General features: G+C 42.3%; 2 protein-coding genes across 2 annotated transcripts in view; one reads left to right on the top strand and one right to left on the bottom strand.

Annotated features, from left to right (window-relative positions):
• HSPD1 (heat shock protein family D (Hsp60) member 1) overlaps positions 1 to 4,360 on the top strand; it is a 14,204-nt gene extending 9,844 nt beyond the window's left edge. The window contains exons 9-12 of the mRNA XM_079978771.1: positions 1,189 to 1,434; positions 2,310 to 2,484; positions 3,480 to 3,658; positions 3,759 to 4,360. Of these exons, the coding sequence (XP_079834897.1) occupies positions 1,189 to 1,434; positions 2,310 to 2,484; positions 3,480 to 3,658; positions 3,759 to 3,905 (747 nt within the window). The 3' untranslated portion in view covers positions 3,906 to 4,360. The remainder of the gene's footprint in view (positions 1 to 1,188; positions 1,435 to 2,309; positions 2,485 to 3,479; positions 3,659 to 3,758) is intronic.
• On the bottom strand, positions 4,206 to 22,705 carry COQ10B (coenzyme Q10B). The gene is made up of 5 exons (XM_079983026.1): positions 22,545 to 22,705; positions 16,693 to 16,842; positions 14,868 to 15,060; positions 14,120 to 14,221; positions 4,206 to 5,606 (listed from the first exon to the last, which is right to left on the bottom strand). The coding sequence occupies exons 1-5, from the start codon at positions 22,619 to 22,621 to the stop codon at positions 5,439 to 5,441; spliced, it is 690 nt and encodes a 229-aa protein (XP_079839152.1). The 5' UTR covers positions 22,622 to 22,705; the 3' UTR covers positions 4,206 to 5,438.

Below are 22,705 nucleotides of genomic sequence, written 5' to 3'. Positions count from 1 at the left end.
TATGTATCTTAAGTACTAACACTAAATAATTAGCATGGAATACTCATTTACCAATTCCTTGCAGAGCCATCACTGATTATATGTACTTTTCGAACAAAAGACGTTGGATGTTAATCCAGATTGCCATAGGAACATGGGAACTTTATACAAAGACAGGCCATTGGGCCACCTAAGTCAGTCGTCTTCCTCTTCCTAAGAACCCCAACCAACTTTGTAGACCACCTTTTTTAAACCATATTTGTATTACGGTTTGTGACTGCTGCAACTTTGCTTAGGCTGTCACTTGTTACGGTGGTGGGGAACCAGTATAATCCTTGACTCTTGGCTGAGATTAATGGGAGCTGTTGTCCCAATGTCTGAGGGGTCATAGGTTCTCCACCTGTTCCAGCTGAAGATTGTGATCTAGCTCAGTACAGTCAACAGATGTTTGGCAGATGTTTTCCTGGGGTTCAGGCAGAAATCTTTCCCATTTTTGCCTAAAGATGTCAAGAGTTGAACCTGGCACCTTTTGCATACAACTGAGCTACAAATGTGTGCCAGTTTAAAGAAAGCACTATGCGCTGATCAGTTGAGCCTGGCCTAAGCCATGCTATGCCTTGTTTACCGTTGCATACGTCATTGGTTGTTCAGTGCTGAACATAGCCCTGCTTTCCGGTCATAAAAGATTTGCTTAGAAAATAGATAACATTGCCAGTGTAGACTCTGTGCATTAAGAAACCACTTCAGAATGTGAACGTAACTGGCGGAGACATTTGTAGTGGTTGAACCCAGGTTGCGAATCCAAATCCCACTCAGCCATGGAACTTGCTGGGTGACTTTGAACCATTTGCTCTCTCAGTCTAACCTACCTCAAGGAGGGTTGTGAGGATAAAATGCTGAGAGCAAGAGCTTTGTATGCAGTGTTGAGGTTACTGAAGGAAAGGTGGGGTATTACTGTAGAAGTAAATAAAATAAATCAACCAATTTTTGCAAACGTCCAGGAAGCTGTTACTTTCTGTAGGTCACTTTGCAATTACAAGTACAGAAAATCTAGGTGAAGAATTAAAGAGTGTTAATAAGCCCATTCACTGAATTTAGTGGGGCTTTCTTTAGGATTGCATTCCCAATGAAGCTGTCCGAATGAAACCAGCTAATCAGTAATTTGAAAAAGCCGTGGACTTTTATGTATTTAATATTAATCTGTTTCAGGTGTTTGGGGAAGAAGGCTTGACCATAAATGTAGAAGACATTCAACCTCATGACTTTGGTAAAGTTGGAGAAGTCATTGTGACGAAAGATGACTGTTTGCTACTTAAAGGGAAAGGTGACAAAGTACAAATTGAAAAGCGCATTCAGGAAATAGTTGAACAACTGGAGGTTACAACAAGTGAATACGAGAAGGAGAAACTCAATGAACGCCTGGCCAAACTTTCTGACGGAGTAGCTGTACTAAAGGTGAATCTGCGTATTATTATTATTACTATTTTTTTATATTTATTTACTACTACTACTTTTATCTGTTGCTTATTGCATAAAATGATTTTACTATTATATACTACCTTGGAAGTCAAACTGAATCTGTTCTGGAAGTCTGTTTGACTTCCAAAACATTCGAAAACCAAAATGCAGCTTCCGATTGGCTGCAGGAAGCTCCTGCAGCCAATCAGAAGCCATGGAAGGCCTGTCGGACTTTCGGGTTCCAAAAGAACGTTCGCAAACCGGAACAATCACTTCTGGGGTTGCGGCATTTGGGAGCCAAAACGTCCAAATTCCAGGGCGTTTGACAACCAAGGTACGACTGTACCTCCCTTCATTCAAGGAGCACAGGGCGATTTATAATAATGAAAACACAAAAATACACACATACATAAATTCTTCCTAAGCTTTTTACCGTTGTTTAAAAAGTACTTTACTGTAGATGTTTTAATTTGTAATATCAAGAGAATACAGTATTACTATTTTATTTACTAAATGCTCACCCCACAATATTACGAAAGAAAAAGTCCAATACCTGCCAAATAAAAGATGAACACCACAGTGACATTCACCAAAAGTAGATCACTGCACAACAACAGCCTTTTTCCTGCAGGTGCAAGTAGCTCTCTAGGCTATAAAGTGAGAATAGGAAGCCAGTGCCCCTCCAGATGATGGTGGAGTCTGACCCGCATCAGCCCCAGCTAGCCTGGACAGAATGAGAGTTTTGCAGCCCAGCATTCCCTAGGGAAGGCCATACATCATCCACGTTCCCCTGCTTATAGAGCTGTCATTGTGAAATAACTTTCAGATTAGAGCTCGGAACAGCAGCCTTAAAATAAGAATTCTTTTCTTAGGTTGGAGGAACGAGTGACGTTGAAGTGAATGAGAAGAAGGACAGAGTCACGGATGCCCTCAATGCCACTCGTGCTGCCGTAGAGGAAGGCATCGTTCTAGGAGGCGGCTGTGCGCTGCTTCGGTGCATTCCGGCACTAGATACTTTGACTCCAGCCAATGAAGATCAGAAAATTGGTAGGTGCACTAGACATGCTTTAAAGAAATGGAAGTAACAGTTAAGGGCTTGGATCCTGATATAAGCTAACTTGACCCTTGCATAGAAGCCTTGGTTCCTTGTCACATTTAACAGCCTTTCTTGGGGGGTCCAGACAGTTGAGTGGGCAGGAAACTCCTTTGGTTAACCTGTCTTTGAATTGCTCCTATTGGCTATGTTGGTCGATGTTAAGGTAAAGGTACCCCTGCCCGTACGGGCCAGTCGTGTCCGACTCTAGGGTTGCGCGCTCAGCTCGCTCAAGAGGCTGGGGGCCAGCGCTGTCCGGAGACACTTCCGGGTCACGTGGCCAGCATGACTAAGCAGCATCTGGCGAGCCAGCACCGCACACTGAAACGGCGTTTACCTTTCCGCTATAAAGCAGTACCTATTTATCTACTTGCACTTAGGGGTGCTTTCGAACTGCTAGGTGGGCAGGAGCTGGGACCGAACGACGGGAGCTCACCCCGCCGCGGAGATTCGAACCACCCACCTTGCGATCAGCAAGTCCTAGGCACTGAGGTTTTACCCACGGCGCCACCCGCGTCCCTGGTGGGTGTTGGGAGTCCCTATATCTGGATTCCCTGAAGGTCATCATCCCTTAGAGCAGGGACTGGGAACCTCAGGCTCAGGGGCTGAATATTTCAATTTTAAGGATGCTTCTTGCTTGCCTGGGGGGGAAATGGTGTTGAAACTGGCCTACCATTAGATAACAATTTTATTTACTGCTCTGTCCATCACTGGCATATGTCCAAAAGGTTGTGCAGGCCAAAGGTTTCCCCAACCCTGATGTGGGAGGTGTTAAGATTTTTGAAAGGGACAAAAGGTTTGTTCTTGCAGTCTTCTGGCAAGCGTATGTACAGGATAGAGAGAGTTGCTATAATCTTTGTTGGCTCCCTTGCTGGCAATGGGATTTCAAATGTACCCATTCTGTTGCCGAGACTAGTTTCAGCTAACATCACTTACCTTTTCCTTTAAGGTATTGAAATTATCAAGAGAACACTGAAAATTCCAGCAATGACTATTGCCAAGAATGCAGGCGTTGAAGGATCGCTGATAGTTGAGAAAATCATGCAAAGCGCAGCCGATGTTGGCTATGATGCCATGCTTGGCGAGTTTGTAAACATGGTAGAGAAAGGCATCATTGATCCAACAAAGGTAAGTTCTCGTATTTCCCAATGGGCCTATCATCTCAACACAATAGATAACGAGCTGTACAAGTGTCTCACTGAAATATACCTTAAACTTCTTTTTTTAGGTTGTAAGGACAGCCTTGATGGATGCAGCAGGTGTTGCTTCCCTTCTGTCTACAGCTGAAGCCGTAGTGACTGAAATTCCTAAAGAGGAGAAGGAAGCTGCCATGGGAGGCATGGGGGCTGGCATGGGAGGTGGTGGCATGTTCTAATGCTCAGCTACAGGGATGTCCCATCATGGAACTACAGTGAGTGACTTGACAGTTTTAAGTAAAACTTCAGGTCAGGGTGAAAAAGGATGGATAGTGACTGCAGAAGGGCCGGTGTTTGAAGAATCACTGTAACAATAGTTACTGGGTTTCAGTTTAGACATGCATAATCGTTTACAGTCATTGTCCATGCCTACAGATAATTTATTTTGTACTTTGAATAAAGACATTTGTACATTCCTGATACTTGGGTGGAAGATCCGTGTACTAATGCTGTGCTCTAAACAGTTCAAGCACTTGCAGTTCTGTTAAAACCAGACTTTTATTGGTGCTTGCTATCACTAGGACATGCAGAAGCCATTGTGTGCAAGACTGAATAAAAATTGTGTACAAAGTAGACAAATATACAATTATGTGACAACTTTATGTAATAAAAGATTGCTCAAAAAAGTATGAAATGTATTCACTTATTCACAACTCAGTCCTGTTTTGTATCGGGTATGTGAGCCTGAAAACATTTCTTAAACCATTTTTTTTCTAGGAATGGGAGAAAGGTTAGCCTAAATAGTTCCTTTGCCATCAGCTGTATTAATTTTTGCTGGTTTTGCTCAAATTTGGAGGGCCCAAGGTTGTACTCCTTGTTCTTGCTCAAGATTAAGAGCTATTAAAGTTTAGGCAGCTACAGACTTTGCTTTATTACTTTAAAATTGTGCAACCCAGTGTATTTAGCATCACTCAGGATAAAATGCCACAGCTTCTCTTGATTGTGATGGCTAAACTTTAAAGACTCTTCCTAGTTAAAGGTAGTAATCTTGAAGCTTTTTTAGGAATCTGTTTGGAAAACGGCAAAATTCAGTGCTAGCTGTAGAGAGGATTGCCCAAAATCTTTGCTCTATTCTGGACAAAGGGAATAGTATGTTTTATCCTAGCAAAGTTGTACTGTAATATACAAACAGATCTGTGAAACTCAAGTCACTTTAAAGTTTGAATTCATGACTCCTTACAGATTTACCTGCTAGAATCTTGTGAAAGCACTTGACAATGTCATACATGTTTATTGATTAAAAGAGCCCTTTATATATTCATTCCACTTACACACTAAACATTCCCTACTAAGTATAGTTACACATACTGAGAAATTTGTTCTCAGAATTATATGTGCTAATTTAAAGCTTTTCCTGAATAGCAAAAATAACTTAAATATGCATTTGAAAGACTAATAACTTAAAACTTGATTTCAATAGTAAATATTAGAAACACTGCAAAACATTAGGCAGTAGACAGTGCTGAGTTTCATAAAAACTGGCAAGAGGAAGAAGGCAATTTTGGTGTAGTTTATAGCTGCCACTCTTTATCAGCACCTTATAATTGCACTTGATTGAAGCTTTATATTATATACATCTGCATCTTACAGGCCTGTGTTGTACAGTAGTATTATACATAATTTTCGAATTCCCATGTAACTAGAAGCCCGCATGGGAGAACACTTCACGTAAAAACACGATGTCCAAGTAGTTTAACACTACTTCCACCCTTTTATGTGTGATGCACTTCGTGAAGCATTAGCTCTCGAGGTATGATTGTTTCTGGACCGTACAACTTGGATGCTCTTCTTTCAAATGCTGCAACCATCTGCTTAACGACTTCATCGAAGAACAGTGTGGCAAGCTGAGAATGTAGAAGGGAACGAAACTCAAAAGAAATCTGTTAAAACAAAGGTAAGTTGTGTCAGTCACTCACAAAAAGATGGCTAGGCCCATTCTTTCCTGCATCCATTTCATCAAAGGACCAAAGAACTTTGTGGATATATTCAAGGCAATTATGGAACCATAGTAAGTTCCTCTGGGTATTTTCCTCTTGGCTGCATCTTCTCATGATAGCCTCCCTCAACTTGCAGCTAATGAAACCCCCTAGTACAGAAAAGGTTTTAGCTGTAGCTCTTTGCATTTTGCCTTCCACTTATCTTTTCTGTGCATATTGAATTTAGGTGCCAACAGCCACATACCAATGTAAACACAAAACACTTGAGTGTGGAGTAAGTTTCTCATTTTGTTTGATTTTCTGTATTTGGGCAGTCTTCTGCGTTTCCCTCAGGTCTCCTAATACCTTTTTGTGGATGGCGTTTCACTTGCATAAGTATCACCACTTAGAGCTGAATTTCACCAATACTGTAAAAGAATTTATTTAGGCTGAAATTTTAAGATCTGACATGAAAGAAAACTGCGCACCACCTTTCTGCTGATACAGGAATTAAACCGGTCACTTTTTCAATAAATGAAACAATACCACTACTGCCACTGTCATGTTACAACACGTGGTTGCAACCAAAACTACACATTAAGGATACGCATGAAGTTACTGAGAATGTATGCCTATTAAGGACATGAAGTGAGAGGTCCAGGGGGTCTTTAGGCACCAGGCAAAATGTTCCGCTGTAATCAGGCCTTTGGCCTTTAGATATCTGGCCTTTTAGAAGTGGGTGGGATGCTTTGAATTATATCTTTTCCTCTTGGTTTTAATCTGTGTGGCTTAATAAATAAAATCAAGCTGTTCATAAGCTGCTTTGAGTACAGGGTATGCACCTCACAAACCTGTGCAGATTTAACACAGGTTGGAAAAGGGATCGTGGAGATCTGAAATTGGGCTCTACATAGCCCCATGGGTTTGGCCAGATCCATTAGATCATTACTATTTATAATAAATGACAATTAAGATCAGATCTCTAAGGAGGCAAATTCCAAAAGGATATCCACCATGTGAGCAATTAGGTGGAATGGGCAGGATTGATCCCATTCCCATGCAGATACAGTCCTATTTGTCTTCAACAGAGTCTGCTGTTATCTACTGCCTCTCTTCAGTCAGTCATTACAAAATCAAATTGAAAACAATGAAACATTAATTAGTAAGCTTTCAAGAGGTTTAGTTGCTGTATTCGGGCATAATCCTAAACCATAGCAAATAAAATATTTAAAAAGTGGGATCCCAAAAATGGGCAGGGGGGGAGTTAATTTGAAAGCTTTTGGCTAGAAATCCCTTATTCTGCTGGTTGTGGTGGGTTGCTGTGGAAATTCAGGAGAGCAAGGAATATGATGACTAGAATCATTGAATATTTCCCTCTTCATACCAGACTATGGTAGCAATGTCTAAAAAACTGCTTGGGATTTATTCTGGTAGAACCACTCAAAAGGTGTGCAGCCAAATCAGCAATTCTATGCAATCATGTACATATGTGAAGGCAGAACTAGAATTATCACAGCAAGTACAAGTTGGTGTGCTGAGATAATTGGGTGGAGCGGGTGAGGGGCACTGATAAGAGTTTTAAAAAACGCTTCACATGCTGATTCTTCACAGCAGTTTTTCTTAGCCTAGCTCCAGTTGCAGAGCCCAGCTGGAACACACACTTTTTGGGGGCTGGGGGACTATCAGCAGGGCAGGATTAGAAATTTTTTTTTTTTAACTTGAAATGATTTTTTTATTCATAACAAACTTAATAATGCAAACCCATAGGCATTTGGCAATAACAAAAGTTCCTTTAGAAACACAATTTACAAAGACTCATAATCTGGTCTCTAGAAACTTGCTATAACATGAAATAATAAGAGCAAACCAGTAATATTTTAGGGAGCAGGCTAGCAGGCGGGGCCCATAACTTACATCATTGAAGAAGAGGAAGAAAAAGAAGAGGAGGAGGAGGAGTTTGGATTTGATATCCCACTTTATCACTACCCGAAGGAGTCTCAAAGCAGCTCACAATCTCCTTTCCCTTCCTCCCCCACAACAAACACTCTGTGAGGTGAATGGGGCTGAGAGACTTCAAAGAAGTGTGACTGGCCCAAGGTCACCCAGCAGCTGCATGTGGAGGAGCAGAGACGCGAACCCGGTTCACCAGATTACGAGACTACCGCTCTTAACCACCACACCACACTGGCTCTCAACACAACACAGCCTACACAACACAAAACACTGTTGCCGTGTGTAGGTTTTATCTTATATTTTGGAAATGCACATCCAGTTTTTTCCTCTTAAATTTTTTTGGGGGCCCTCAAGAGAGTGGGGCCCTAAGCTATAGCTTGTTTAGTTTATACGTAAATCCGGCAGTGGGCAGGATTAGAATTGAGGGCCCTGCTTCTGATCACCTATTTGCAGCTGCAACCACTCTCAGTCTTTGCATTAGTGTTACAGGCAGACAAGGAAAGATGGGGTTGCCAATGTAACATTCAATTTCATCCTAAATTTATCTGAGCCAAGAGCAGTTTTTGCAAGTGCTAACTGAACACAACAAAAAATACACTGTCCACCCAATTTATTAAGAAGGTTCAACTAATTTGCAGAAAGTATGAAGGATCGGGACGTGCTATAGAATAGCCACATCCTTCACTTCCTTTCCTGGCAAGGTTTGAAGATGGTTTGTAAAAATAAGGCTGTTGCTGTTGTTTTAAATGTTGCAAACAGCAGTTACAGACTTTCAGAAGCACCAGAATTGGAAAGAGAGTGACTGAGCGTGCATAGCAACACACATTAATTCTTATTAAACTTTGACAAAAAGTCAGAATACCCAAAGTGAAGGGATAACATGAGACTCTTAATCTCAGGGTTGTGGATTCCAGCCCCACATTGGGCCAAAGATTCCTGCGTTCCGGGGGGTTGCACTAAATGATTAGATTTAAAATGTAGAAGAACTCAAAAACAGCCCCTGGATAAATGAACTGTTTGCAGCAGTTTGGTTTTCACTAGTTTGAACTTGCATGGCAATTCTCAAACCAATGTAGCTAAAAGGAAATTAAACAAATTCTCAAGTTACAGAAATGATCTCATCATGCAAGCTGTGCTTCTTTTTAAAAAAGAGGAACAAAAAAAGGAAGCTAGGGAGTTAATGGCAGGTGTTAGCAGAACTTTTGGACTGTTCATGTAAAAGTGCAATGGTTTATTAATAAGTTTATAGACTCCAGGAAGAAATCCATGAAAAAAATACTACTTAGGTTTATTTATTATGAGGCCTGTGATATAAAATTTACAATAGTCCTACTAGGTTAGATACCAGTGTGACCAGTCTGGACAATTTCATTGAAACCCAGCCAGATGGGTGGGGTAATAACAACATTTGAGGCAGCAACATCAGGATATTAGGAAAAGCCTGTCATTTCACTGAGTGACAGCCAACCTTGGTATTCTCTTGGCCACAAGTCCTAGAAGACCTGCTCCCTGCCTTGAGGCCTTTTTCCACCTGACCTGGGACGGCGAGCCCTGACTGACTCCACCTAAAAGAGCTGAGGCTGCTAAACAGACTCTTGGGCTGGGGCATGGGTAGGCAAACGAAGGCCCGGGGGCCGGATCCGGCCCAATCGCCTTCTAAATCCGGCCCGCAGATGGTCTGGGAATCAGCGTGTTTTTACATGAGTAGAATGTGTGTTTTTATTTAAAATGCATCTCTGGGTTATTTGTGGGGCATAGGAATTTGTTCTTTTTTAAAAAAAAAATATAATCTGACCCCCCCACAAGGTCTGAGGGACAGTGGACTGGCACTCTGCTGACAAAGTTTCCTGGCCCCTGGGCTGGGGTATTGTTTAAGAAATTTGTTTAGGGCATGGTTTGTTGCTCTTATTGCTGTTAATTTTTTGTATATTTTACATCTTATGATTTATTAGGAAACGGTTCAATTTGGTTGTGTACTTCTTGATATTTTATTTATTGTTTATGACTACTTTTGTTATGTTTGTAATCATGCAATTTTTTACTGTCTTTTTCGCCCTATAGGGCGCACCGGCCCATAGGGTGCACTTATTGGGGGGGGATAAAGAAAAAAAATTATTCCCCCCCCCTCTGAGCTTGCCAGGCTGGGGGCGGGGGAAGCTCGGGATTTCCCCGACCCCAGCCCCCAGAACGGATCTGGGAACGATGGCTCAACCTCTCCATCGCTCCCGGAGTTTGCTGCTATCCGCGCTGTAGCCCGCCGCGCACCCCAGGCTTAGGGCAGCTATCCGCAAGCCTGCGGCGCCCGGCGGGAACTCCCACCGGGCTCCGCAGGCTTGCAGATAGCTCCCTAAGCCTGAGGTGCACAGTGCTGCGCTCCCCGGACTTCGGGCTGCAAGCACCTATCCGCAAGCCCACGGAGCTCGGCAGGAACTTCCGCTGGGCGCCGCAGGCTTGCGGATAGCTGCCCTAAGCCCGGGGTGCACAGTGCTGCGCTCGCCAGGCTTCGGGCTGCAGGCAGCTATCCGCAAGCCTCCGGAGCCCGCGGGAGTTCCCGCCGAGCTCCGCAGGCTTGCAGATAGCTTCCTGAAGCCTGCATTTGCCCCATAGGACGCACACACATTTCCCCTTCATTTTTGGAGGGGGAAAAGTGCGTCCTATAGGGTGAAAAATACGGTGTATGTTGCAAGCCGCCTTGAGCATGGTTTTAATTTCTGAAAGGGAGCGTACATACAAATAAAACGACTGATTGAACCGATTTCCAATTGCACAAAAATAATGAACATTCTCCCCCTCTGAAGCTGCTTGCACCTACCCCACCCCAAATCTGCTCCTGAAGGTTGGAGGGATCTTCTGGAGAAAACTGAGTTGGGGTGGGACTGCAGGAGGGGGGGAGGACAATCCCATCATGCTCTCTGGTGTGATGCTGGATCCCACCCTCTGTAAGAGCCCCAAGGTTCCCTCCGAACCGTAAGAAAACTCTACAACCATGAACCATAGGAGTAGGTTCTTGGGAGTAACTTTCGTCAGTGCTATCTGACACATGCTTTCTTGCTCTTTTCCTTAGAATGAACAATATATGGGCAGGGTTGGTTCTACAAGTCCAAGGGAGTTACAGCAGTCAGCCCTCTTCCTCTTACTACATGACATACCATTTAGAAACTAAAGGGACTTTCAGAAACATAGTGGAAGGAGGCATGAAAGATCTGCTGTTGAAAGAGGAAAAATCTGCAAGCTCTTTGGTGTGCCCGAAATGGCACTTTGGATCCTGCCCTATGTTGAAACCACAAATTAGTAGTAATAAATGAGAATCCATCTTTCTTCTGAAAAAATAATAACTGAAAAACAAACTAAGTTTGAATGATAAGCTAGAAACAACACAAACAATGGTGTTGAATTGATTCGTGAAGGAAAGCACAATTAAGAGTTTTCCAGTACCCCAAGTGTATTCAAAGCTATTTAGAAATCAGCATTCTTTCATAATATGAAGATAAACACATTTGAAGTGAAGATATTTCACATGCCACCCCTAGCAGAAAGAAAAGTTTATAATAATTTATGTTTATATATACACGTTTAAAAAGCATGTTTAGAATTCAGGTCGTTTTTTTGTTTCTTTAATTAAAATAAACACAGTTGGGAGCAACACACTGACGGCATTTGCACTTTGTACTAAACTGCAGTTTACAAGTATCAGGCTTGTGCTCCCCTCCTCCCATGGAGTTTGGAAGCTTTCACTTCTCCTTTTGATTAACCACATTGTGGCACACAGGTAATAAGGGGTGACCTTGAAAGCCAGAACCCCAGGTCTTTTGTAAAAAGGTAAAGGGACCCCTGATCATTAGGTCCAGTCGCGGACGACTCTGAGCTTGTGGCACTCATCTCAATTTATTGGCCGAGGGAGCCTGTGTACAGCTTCCAGGTCATGTGGCGAGCATGACTAAGCCGCTTCTGGCAAACCAGAGCAGCGCACGGAAACGCCGTTTACCTTCCCACCGGAGCACTACCTATTTATCTACTTGCACTTTGATGTGCTTTCGAACTGCTAGGTGGGCAGGAGCAGGGACCGAGCAACGGGAGCTCACCCCATCGCAGGGATTCGAACCGCCAACCTTCTGATCGGCAAGCCCTAGGCTCTGTGGTTTAACCCACAGCGCCACCTGCGTCTTTTGTACTGGGCCTCAAATCGCTTCCCCATTCGCAACTTTATAGAAAAATCTTTTTGGCTTACAGGGCAACTGGGGACATGCTGCAGCACGCAGGAACAGAAGTGGTACAACTAGAGCTGCACTTAGAGGTCCAGCCTCTCCAAAATGAACACCACAGAACAGGAGAAAATGGGGGTAGCGGCAAACATGCCCCGTGACAGTGGTCACTGCATCATCCTCTCTTATTTTTTAAAGCACTCTATCGTTGGAAGACATCTGACTAGGCATGTACATATTGCTACTTTTCTTTTTAAAAATATACAATGGTACCTTGGTTCTCAAACACCTTGGTACTCAAATGCTGAAAACCCGGAAGTGTTCCAATTTTCGAACGTTTTTCGGAAGCCGAACGTCTGATGCAGCTGTCGGCTATTGTTTCTGGGGCGCCTGAACCAATCAGAAGTTGTACTTTGGTTTTCGAACATTTTGGAAGTCAAATGGACTTTTGGAACAGATTAAGTTTGGCATTTTTGTTTTTGCTATTTATTTTGCGTTTTTGTTTTTGAGGCTTTTTCAGTTAATTTGTTTTTGTGGCTCTGTGGAACCCAGTTCAGCTACAGGTTTACTGATTATGTGACTGCAGAAATGGATAAAAGCCCCCCATCCAAACAATGACTACTATCAGTGAAGGTACGGGGGAAATTTTAATTTTTATCATCTACAATACTGTCTTATTTTATAATACAGTACATGGATTATTGCTTTCATTTTATGGATCAATTGTCTTGTTAGATAGTAAAATTGCTGTTTTAGGGGTTGTTTTTAAAAGTCTGGAATGGATTAATCCATTTTGCATTACTTTCTAGGGGAAAGCATGCCTTGGTTTTGGAACACTTTGGTTTTGGAACGGACTTCCAGAATGGATTAAGTTTGAGAACCAAGGTGCCACTGTATTATATGTTTCCCAAACAAAATCTGTATTCCTGAGTAATCAAGATGGGGCTATGATTTAAGTGAGTTTAAAATGTAAAACTGCACATGTTCAGAGTATTCTTTTTACATAAACTAGGTTGACAAAAATCACCTAGCTCTACTAATGTATGCCATCTAAATTTGTTTCTTTACACAGAAATGATCACACAAATTATCAAGCAAATTTGTGTCATGGGCTTGGGCCCCCGTCTTTTTAACTCCCTAGCAATATCCCTGGCTTATCACGTCATCTAACTATAGTTCCGGGTCAGATCCTAACTATGGTTAGTTTAAACAAGCCAAGCTTCAACAACCATGGTTAGTTCTGAACAAGCTAATGTCAAATGACAGTCAGTGTTAACCAGAGTTTGTTGATTTGGGTGACTTAACAAACGGCAGTTAAGCAAAAGCTTCCAAACCCCACACAATCATGCAGCAGGGAGAAGAAGGAAGTGCACAAATCTGAGGTTCATTGCATCTCATTCCTGCTCTTTCACACCTTACTAAACCAGGGGTAGTCAACATGGTGCCCAGCAGCTGTTGTCTGACTACAACTCCTTCATCCCTATCTGCCTGCAGACCCTATCTGCCTGCGGACTGTCTCGCCAGAGTGGTGCATGCTCTGGTTATCTCCCGCTTGGACTACTGCAATGCGCTCTACGTGGGGCTACCTTTGAAGGTGACTCGGAAACTACAACTAATCCAGAATGCGGCAGCTAGACTGGTGACTGGGAGTGGCCGCCGAGACCATATAACACCGGTCTTGAAAGACCTACATTGGCTCCCAGTACGTTTCCGAGCACAATTCAAAGTGTTGGTGCTGACCTTTAAAGCCCTAAATGGCCTCGGTCCAGTATACCTGAAGGAGCGTCTCCACCCCCATCATTCTGCCCGGACGCTGAGGTCCAGCGCCGAGGGCCTTCTGGCGGTTCCCTCATTGCGAGAAGTAAAGCTACAGGGAACCAGGCAGAGGGCCTTCTCGGTAGTGGCGCCCGCCCTGTGGAACGCCCTTCCAGCAGATGTCAAAGCGATAAACAACTACCTGACATTCAGAAGACATCTTAAGGCAGCCCTGTTCAGGGAAGTTTTTAACGTGTGATATTTTATTGTATTTTTGCTTTCTATGGAAGCCGCCCAGAGTGGCTGGGGAGGCCCAGCCAGATGGGCGGGGTATAAATAAAAAATTATTATTATTATTATTATTATTATTATTATTATTCATCCCTCACCATCAGCGAGGCCGGCTGGGTTAATGGGAGTTGTAGTCCAACAACATCTACTGTGCAACATGCTGGCTGTCCCTGCCTTAAACTATAGTTTAGTGTGACATGCAAGCACAGCTTGTTATGGCTTTAAAGGTATATTTAGGTAGTCTGAAGAGCTTGGAAGGCTTATTCTCATACTTACTGAAAAATCCAAGGTACACGTTCTTGGATAGCCAGGGATTCCTGGACTGAAGCGCCACACTGTTTCCAGATGGTTAAATAGTTTTCCATCTGTGCATGATGCCTAGGAGAAAGGTTAACCGTTTTAACACTTTTGTATTGGATTCAAAACCCTCAGACCTAGATGTTCAACTTATTTCGGCTTCCACATAAACTAGAACTACAAGACCAGAATAAAATCCATAATCTCTCATTTGTTATTTCATAATGTTAGAAAGAGTGCTTCCTTTTTAAACCCGGAGAAGCAGGAGGGGAAAGTAAAAGTCTCAAAGGTATGGGTAGAGACCATGGATCAGTGGGGGTCCCAGATTCAAACTCTAGCATCTCCACTTAAAAAGTTCTTAACAATGCCATCCGCGCTGAAAAATAAGCAAAGAAGAGGAGCCTCTGCTGCAAGTTTTTGAAGAATCTCTACAAGTATGTCTTATACTAGAGAAAACTGGCAATGTACGTTCAGCTTACTAGCTTCAGGTTTCTTTTCAGCGGATATAAAAACAAAATAATGCATTAATGCAAAATAAGTGCATTATTTATTGCACTTCTGTTCTGTATACAGAACCCATAACTTAAAACAAAAACTGGATGGGGAGGTAGCAATTTCTGGAGTATGTGAATTCTGTATTGAACAAGCACATCTCTCTACATATAATAGAATGGCAGGAAAGCTGCAAGCAATTATACAACACAAGGTGCTTTTAAAAAATCATTACCTTAACCAAATGAGGTCTCACTAGCGTACAAACCGAAGTGTATTTCTCCAGCACAGGAGGAAATCCAACTTCTAAGTGTGCCTTGCAATATCCTGAGCGCTTGGATAACACATCTGACTTTTTGCACCATGGCACAAAGTTCTTGTATTCACTTACAACTGCTACCACATCGTACATTTCTTGCATAGAATACCTGACAACAAGAAAAGTGGAACTTAGTATTACAAGCAGTATTCAATGACCAAGTCATGCATCATTTTTGTGCTTTCCTATGCTTGAGCTCTTCAGTCATAAAATATATCTCTTACACACACACATGAGCCTACCTCACAGGGCAGGTGGGAAGATAAAAATGAATGGAGGATGAAGAAATATGTGTGCTAACCTGAGCACCTTGTAGAAAGGGCAGGTAACATTTTTCTTTGGGGTCCCACTAGCTCCTGTAGCCTTTTAACATTTATATATATAAAGTTTTGGTACACACACTTAAAAAAAAAAAACTACTCCAGTTTTCTTGACCCAACTAAAGTTTATTTTATGATAAAAGCAAAACGCTAAGGCTTTCCCTACCCTACTTTGAGAAATTTCTGAGCATACAATGGACCACGGTTACCTTAAGTGTTTGGTATTTTCACTTTTCCATTCATTTCAATAGGAGTTAAATGAGGCTCAAACCTGTTTTACAGCACAATCCTATGAATGTACTCAGAAGAAACTCCACTGTATTCAGTGAAGCTTAATTACTTCCATGTAAATGTCCGTAAGAGTCTCCTTCACTCTATGGTGTTATTTGACTCAAGGGATTTATTTTTACACTTCAAGCCACATTGTAACAGCATAGCAATTTCTACCAAAATTTATATTGCCAGTACAGCTCTGCAAATTATTAACATAGAAATACACGCTTCAGCAACTTAACTACGGTAACCTACTTATGTATGGGAATCCTTTCACTGTAAACATGAAGACTGCTTAACTGTTTCTAAACAGTGTAACAGTTTTTATAACTTTAGGCAAAGAGCCATTCTGTGGTTTGGATCCAAAAGATACTTTGCACACAGAGAAAACAACTTCCAGTTGGACAATTATATTCTCTCTCTCTGCAGCCCTCCAAACCTGTATTCTGTGCTGTTCCCAAAAAACCCCATTCTGAAGAGCAGGTTTCCATGGATACAAGGGGATCATGAGCCAGAAAAACCCTACCACGGGCGCAAAACATAATAGCTTCATCAAATTTGTTAAATACCCTTGCCTTCCAAATTAGTAAAAAAAGTTCACATGTGTACTGGTGTGACAATATGACACTATACGGTGCACCTAATTTAAGCACACCATGTACTTTCTAAACTGCACTGTGCAATATAATATTTGCTTCTAAATTAGACCAGTGTTTCCCAACTGTTTCTCCAGCTGTTTTTGGACTACAACTCCCATCATCCCTAGCTAGCAAGAACAAAGGTCAGGGATGATGGGAATTGTAGTCCAAAAACAGCTGGAGACCAAAGGTTGGGAAACACTGAATTAGACAACATGATCTCAGTGAAGATCCCCATCCCCATACAAAAAAATTATGCAGAATCCCCATACAAAAAATTATGCAGCAAAGAGAGAGATGGGAGTCCCATGTTTGCCTCATAATGTGACTATCTGTGAAACGTAAATTCTTCAAAGACTGAGAATGAAGTAATTCACAAATAAATAAGACTTGAATCAATTTTAAGTAAACACATCTTGGGAAAAACCAATAGAAGTCGAAACATTGATCAAAATTTGGTCATGCAAATCAGCACCATGCATTCATAATTCTACTTATTTGTATACAAACCCTATAATTCTTCTTTCTGAATATTCTTTCCTTTTGTTCCCTAATGGTGAAGTAATGTTGAAGAAAGTTCTTCTTGAAAAAACACAGTGCATTCCAGGTACTTGAAGCAGAGGGGCCTTGCTCAGCAAAATTTCCCAAGAAGTCAAATGCCTGCGATGATTTAAATTTTTTATTAGAATTAGCCCATGCTTAACAAAGCAATTTATCATTTATCTAAATAATAATGTGCAAGATCCAGCGTCAAGCCAGAGGGCTGCCCCATCTCCTTTCCCTGAAGCCCTCCAATCTGCTCCAGAGGGTTCTCCAGAATTTTTGGAGCTGTTTGGGGAGCTGAAGGCTTATAGGGAGAAGAGGAAGGGCAAGTCCCATTTGGCAAGTAGAAGGCCGTTGCACAAGCAGGACGTCGCAGTTGGATCTCGCTCATTAAATCAAAATGTAACACAAGGACAATCATAGCTTGCAAGCTGTTCAGGATTAGGCTAACTTTTTAGGACAACCTAAATATATCTCAGTCATGAGAAAGAACCTGGCAACAGTACAATACAAAGGCCATCCACCCCTTAAGACTTGGCTCCAAGTCAATCTGAGGTCACGTTACACTATGCTCATCTGTTTGAACTGCCCTATAGCATCTCTAATACTTTGTCCCTTTCTGCTATAAAAACAGTAAAAGGAGCTTGAACCACACTTCCTTGAAAACAGTAATTCTTGTTCTTGCACAGGCAGGGGTTGTTCAAGCTAGAAGTAGTAATCACATGCCCCTCTGTACCAAAATGTTTTCTCACCCCTCTTAGCACACCGAGAAGAGCAATCATGCATAGGAGTCTTCTAACATCTTCTGTGACAAACTTGCTGGTAATGGTCAGGGGAAATTTCTCCCTACCCCTGAGGGTCCCACACGCCACAGATCTGCACTGGTACAAATGTTGCTGGCTTTGAATGAAAGGATCTAGATTTTCAAAACTTAACCATGGTGGCAAAAGCAATTCCACACTAATGTCAATACTGCTTGAAATATCAACATTTCTCCATAAATGAAGGCCCCCCTAGACATCTAAATTCTTACCCCCAAAGTAATAGTGCTGGTAATATATGTGAAAGACCCTGAAAAGCAGTCACTTAAATAATTTTCTTGCATAATTTAGTATTGCCATATACACTCTGGAAGTCCAGAAGCAAGATACAATAGTGATGACCATTTTGTATAGTGGTCCTCCAGTATCCAGAATTCATATTCCCTCTCTAAACACAGTGGTTCGTGTTAGCTATCATAGCTGATAACTGTTGTATCATAAATTTGTTTTAACTTACAGTCATACAAGCTTCTGAGAAAATCAGGAAAAGTAGGATGCCTTTTCCTGATCTCAAAATCCCTCAGTGTTGTGTCCAGAACAAAAAAAATTAGTGCAGATATTTTAATATATGCACTCAAGCATGTGCTAATAACTCTTTTTATGTTGGGATTTCAATTAAGAAATCTTCTACTTAGCTTGATGGCAAAATAACCACTTTCTTTAGCAGGACCAATTATTTTAACTTGCAAACTAAACACTGAAGCTTCTATTGGGTTTTTCTTTTTCATTTTGATCTAGCAAACTCTGCCCAGATCTTTGATCTTTCACTTAACTGCTAACAATATTCTTTGGGAAACAACACTGGATGCAAAATTAATCAGAACATTAGGCTTCAGCACTGGTTTCAATGGAAACAGCTTTCCCCGCTTAGAGCAAGGAACTGCAAATAAAGAACAACTGAGAGATCACTTTGAGCTCTCAGAGGTTTACATTATGTCACTTATGATGTCAGGTGTGGGGTAAGTGGATGTGGTTGGGGGAAAACAGCCTTATGGGTCAAACTGGGGTCCCTGACAGACAAAGCTTGGTCTGCAGACCAGAGGTCCCTCACCCCTACTATTTTATTATTTATCAAATTTCTATACCATCCTTCATTAGAAGATCAATGTTCACATATGTAAAGTTATGAGTTGAGATTTCAAAGTGTGTATGTTTTTGTTTTGTTTTTTAATTTAGCTTAGTGGCTGGGACTCCTCTATGTATCAAGGGAAAGCTGTGAAGCTTTTCACAGTACTGTATGTCCTCATCAAAACCTCAAATGTATAGCTTCAGCTATAAAACTAGATTAGAATTACAACATTAGAATTGAACAGGCACAAGGATGAGAAGTTAGAAATGAATTTGACCTTTCCCAGCTGATCTCCTTAATCAAAAAGGTAATTTATGAATCACAGAACTCAAATTATCTATGTTTCAAAGTGCTGGTTTTTATTCTTCTGCCTTGGGTCTCTGAACAAAGACAAGTATTGCATGCACCAAAATGAATAGAAATGGGAGACAAGCACTGCAGGGGAACCTTAGACACAATAGCTAGCGTACTGTTGTACCAATTTCAAAGGCATACTTTTTGTGGGCAACATTGATGTGGTGACTCTAGATTTTCATAAATCAGCTATTCAAGACAAAGTGAAGAGTAAAGTTCAAATGCAAAGGCTTTAATATCTCAAAAAAATATCAATTTACAAAGCACCACTATACAGACTGTTGTAGTTATATAACATTTTTTGAAGGGCAACTAATTTTAACTTCTTAAATATGTATGTTAAGCAATGCCATAACTACAGGGGGGATAGCCGAGGGTTTTGCCCTGGGTGAAGCCTCCAGAGGACTCCCAACCTGTGTGGGTACGCAAATGCACGTGTGGGGGGGGTGCCAAACTGGGTCTTTAACCCAGGTGAAATAAAGTTTAGTTTCGCCCCTGTGTTTACTGTAGCAACAGGCACATTCTTTCAAAGTATTTTCCATTTAATCAGCAGACCATAGAATAAAAACCTTGCGGCTAGAGAGATTGTCAGTATCAACCAGATGTTACTAGACTCCAAATCTCAACATGCCCAATCAGGAATGCTCGGAGTTGTAGTCCAACAACACCTGGGAACCCCAAGGTTGAACAACACCAAGTTAGAAGATACAACAATTAATTGACAGATGCAATGATTAACTGGGGGGGTTCTGGCTAGTGATGCAGGGTGGGTAATTTTCCAGTGGGGTGGGAATATTTCATCATTTTGTTAGCAACAATAAATGGATGCTAGTTACAAGTAATTATTAGGCAATTTTAGTAGCTGCCGGGTTTTTAACTTTCTTTACTAAGTACAACAAACATGCTAAATTAGATCACTCAAGGGCATCAGAAAATTTTCTGATGCATATAATTCAATGCAACTTTACCCTAATTTGCATAGAGTGTTACAGGTAGGTAGCCGTGTTGGTCTGCTGTAGTCAAAACAAAATAAAAATTTTCCTTCCAGTAGCACCTTAGAGACCAACTAAGTTTGTTATTGGTATGAGCTTTCGTGTGGTATCTGAAGAAGTGTGCATGCACACGAAAGCTCATACCAATAACAAACTTAGTTGGTCTCTAAGGTGCTACTGGAAGGACATTTTTTATTTTGTTTTGCATAGGGTGCTTTGCATCAGAAAATTTTCATAGGAAAAGTTACTCTAATTTGCAGAATACAATTCTCAAACAACAACAACAACAACAACAACAACAGCAAAACCCAACCTACATCACTGGTTCTATTATAAAGACATCAAGAATCTATTTTCCAAGTTGAATATCTGTATGTGGGGCGTGGAAACAGGGGCAGGGTCTCAATATCAGTAGTTACATTTTACCCTTGCCAAAAAACCCAGGGATTTGGAACATCCAAAGGGTGGAAAGGGCCAAGGGCTGTACAATCATGCAGCACATGGAAGCTCATAGCAGTGCAAAGGCATTAGGTTCTTAGTGGAGTCTGGGAGTAGGAAAGGAATAAATGCAGGCAAAAGTGAGTAGAAATGTGCTAAGACGATGAACAATCTCTGATGTTCACCATCCAAGCTCAGACAACAGGTAACAAAGAGCAAAGGGTCTTTGCAGGAGGAAAAGACTATCCTTTCACCTCTGAAAGGCAAAAGGGCTCAGTTTACAGTGCATGCATTGTATTGTTTCTTTACACAACGATGTTTTTTGTTAGTGGCTTTGGATACTAATGGGGAAGAAAAACATTAATGATGGGAGGCTGCAATCCTGTATTTGCTTACCCTGGGGTAAGTCTTCTCAAGCTCAATGGGACTTACTTCCATAGGACTGCACTGTAAATAAAAGCCATAGGACGACATGTCCTTTTCTTGCACTGTTTTTTGTAGTCAGCAACGTTTTGCAAACAAGATGCCGCAGAAACACTCCAGACAAGCGTAACAGGCAAAGTGCTTCTGAGAATTGTCTACTAATGTTAATGAACTCCAGGCGGGTAGACAGGAGAGTCTCATAGTGAAAGTATTTCACTATTACATCCCCCCGCCCCTTAATATGAGTAGTTACAACAACAATGCACATTTAATTCCATATAATATATAGATGTTTAACAGATGGGGGGGGGGCTCTTCTAAAGTGAAATATTTCTACTTTGCTCCCTTCATTTCGTTGAGCAACTTAAAGGCGACTCCCTACAACTCATCTTGCTTCTCTGGGCTTTTTGTTTCGTTTTGTTTTCTTGCGACCAGCTTTGTCCTGTGCTTTCTCTTCCATGGCAGAGGACCAAATTAGACAGCATCTTAAAAAGCAGAGACATCACCTTGCCAACAAAGGTCCGCATAGTTAAAGCTATGGTTTTCCCAGTAGTGATGTCTGGAAGTGAGAGCTGGACCATAAAGAAGGCTGATCGCCGAAGAATTGATGCTTTTGAATTATGGTGCTGGAGGAGACTCTTGAGAGTCCCATGGACTGCAAGAAGATCAAACCTCTCCATTCTGAAGGAAATCAGCCCTGAGTGCTCACTGGAAGGACAGATCCTGAAGCTGAGGCTCCAACACTTTGGCCACCTCATGAGAAGAGAAGACTCCCTGGAAAAGACCCTGATGTTGGGAAAGATGGAGGGCACAAGGAGAAGAGGACGGCAGAGGACGAGATGGTTGGACAGCGTTCTCGAAAGCATCAAGTTTCATGTGGAGTGGCAATCTTTATAGTGCAGGCCTTGAAACTCAGGTCTACTCTGACTGGGTAGTGTGTCCTAGACCTGGACCTGTTTTAATTCTTTCATTACCTTTTAACCTAATGTGCCGAGCCTATTTTGGGGCCATTTTATGCTTTATATACATCCGCGTTCTAGATTCCTGGCCCCGGCAACTAAATCTTTACATTATTGTCTTAGGGTAATTTAAATGTCATAACCCCAGTTATATCGCTTTGTATTTTGTTTGGTTGCTGGTCTATAGCATTTTTGTTTTATCCTGCTATGGCTGTATGCTAATGCAATAAAGGTTTGATTGATTGAAAGCATGAGTTTGACCAGACTGCGGGAGGCAGTGGAAGATAGGAGTGCCTGGCGTGCTCTGGTCCAGGGGGTCACGAAGAGTCGGACACGACTAAACAACAACAGGAGGAGGAGGAGGTGGAGGAGTGAGTGGGTGGGTGGGTGGGGGCGAACCCAATTCTCCAGGTACCCAAGCCTTGGCCCCTTTCCACTCCTCCCCACAGCACAGAGCCTGAAAGCAAGCGCGAACGCCACCTGTTGAACTTCTGCCTGTCACGCTGAGGGAAGAAGAGGCGGAGAAAGGGGAGACCAAAGCAAGCCTAACAAGGGCAGGGAGCCACCCTCCGAGCCGGGGGCGGGGTGAGGTGACCTCCCTCGCCTGTCTGAAAAAGCTCCCCAGAGACGCCGGGCTGCGAAGGGTGAAGCTCCCCGCACCCCTCGCCTCCCCACAGCCGGCCTTTTCGGGGTCTGAGGGAACTATTTCTTCCCCCTCTCAGAGAGCGGTGGGCGGAGCTTCTGACGACCCCGCCTTCCATACCTGAGAGCGGCTCTCCGCGGAGTCAAGGCCAGCCGCGCGGCGAGCGCCTTCCCAACGGCCCGGCCGCTCCGCGCCATAGTCGACCCTCCGCTGCCGCCGCCGCTTAGGTCTCCCTCACGAACCCCATCCCAACCCTTCCTCCACTCCCTCCCGGCGGCTTG

Source organism: Podarcis cretensis (genome assembly GCF_951804945.1).
Source record: "Podarcis cretensis genome assembly, chromosome: 1".
Taxonomy (NCBI): Eukaryota; Metazoa; Chordata; class Lepidosauria; order Squamata; family Lacertidae; genus Podarcis; species Podarcis cretensis.
The sequence above is the reverse complement of the archived record's forward strand: the minus strand, read 5'-3'. Positions and strand labels throughout refer to the sequence as shown.

Coding starts and splice junctions, on each gene's coding strand:
- COQ10B (XM_079983026.1), bottom strand. CDS start 22,621: ATGGCGCGGAGCGGCCGGGCCGTTGGGAAGGCGCTCGCCGCGCGGCTG. Junction 16,843..22,544: donor CCGCGGAGAGCCGCTCTCAG/GTATGGAAGGCG, acceptor AAATCATCGCAG/GCATTTGACTTCTTGGGAAA. Junction 14,222..14,867: donor TGAGACCTCATTTGGTTAAG/GTAATGATTTTT, acceptor CCTTTCTCCTAG/GCATCATGCACAGATGGAAA.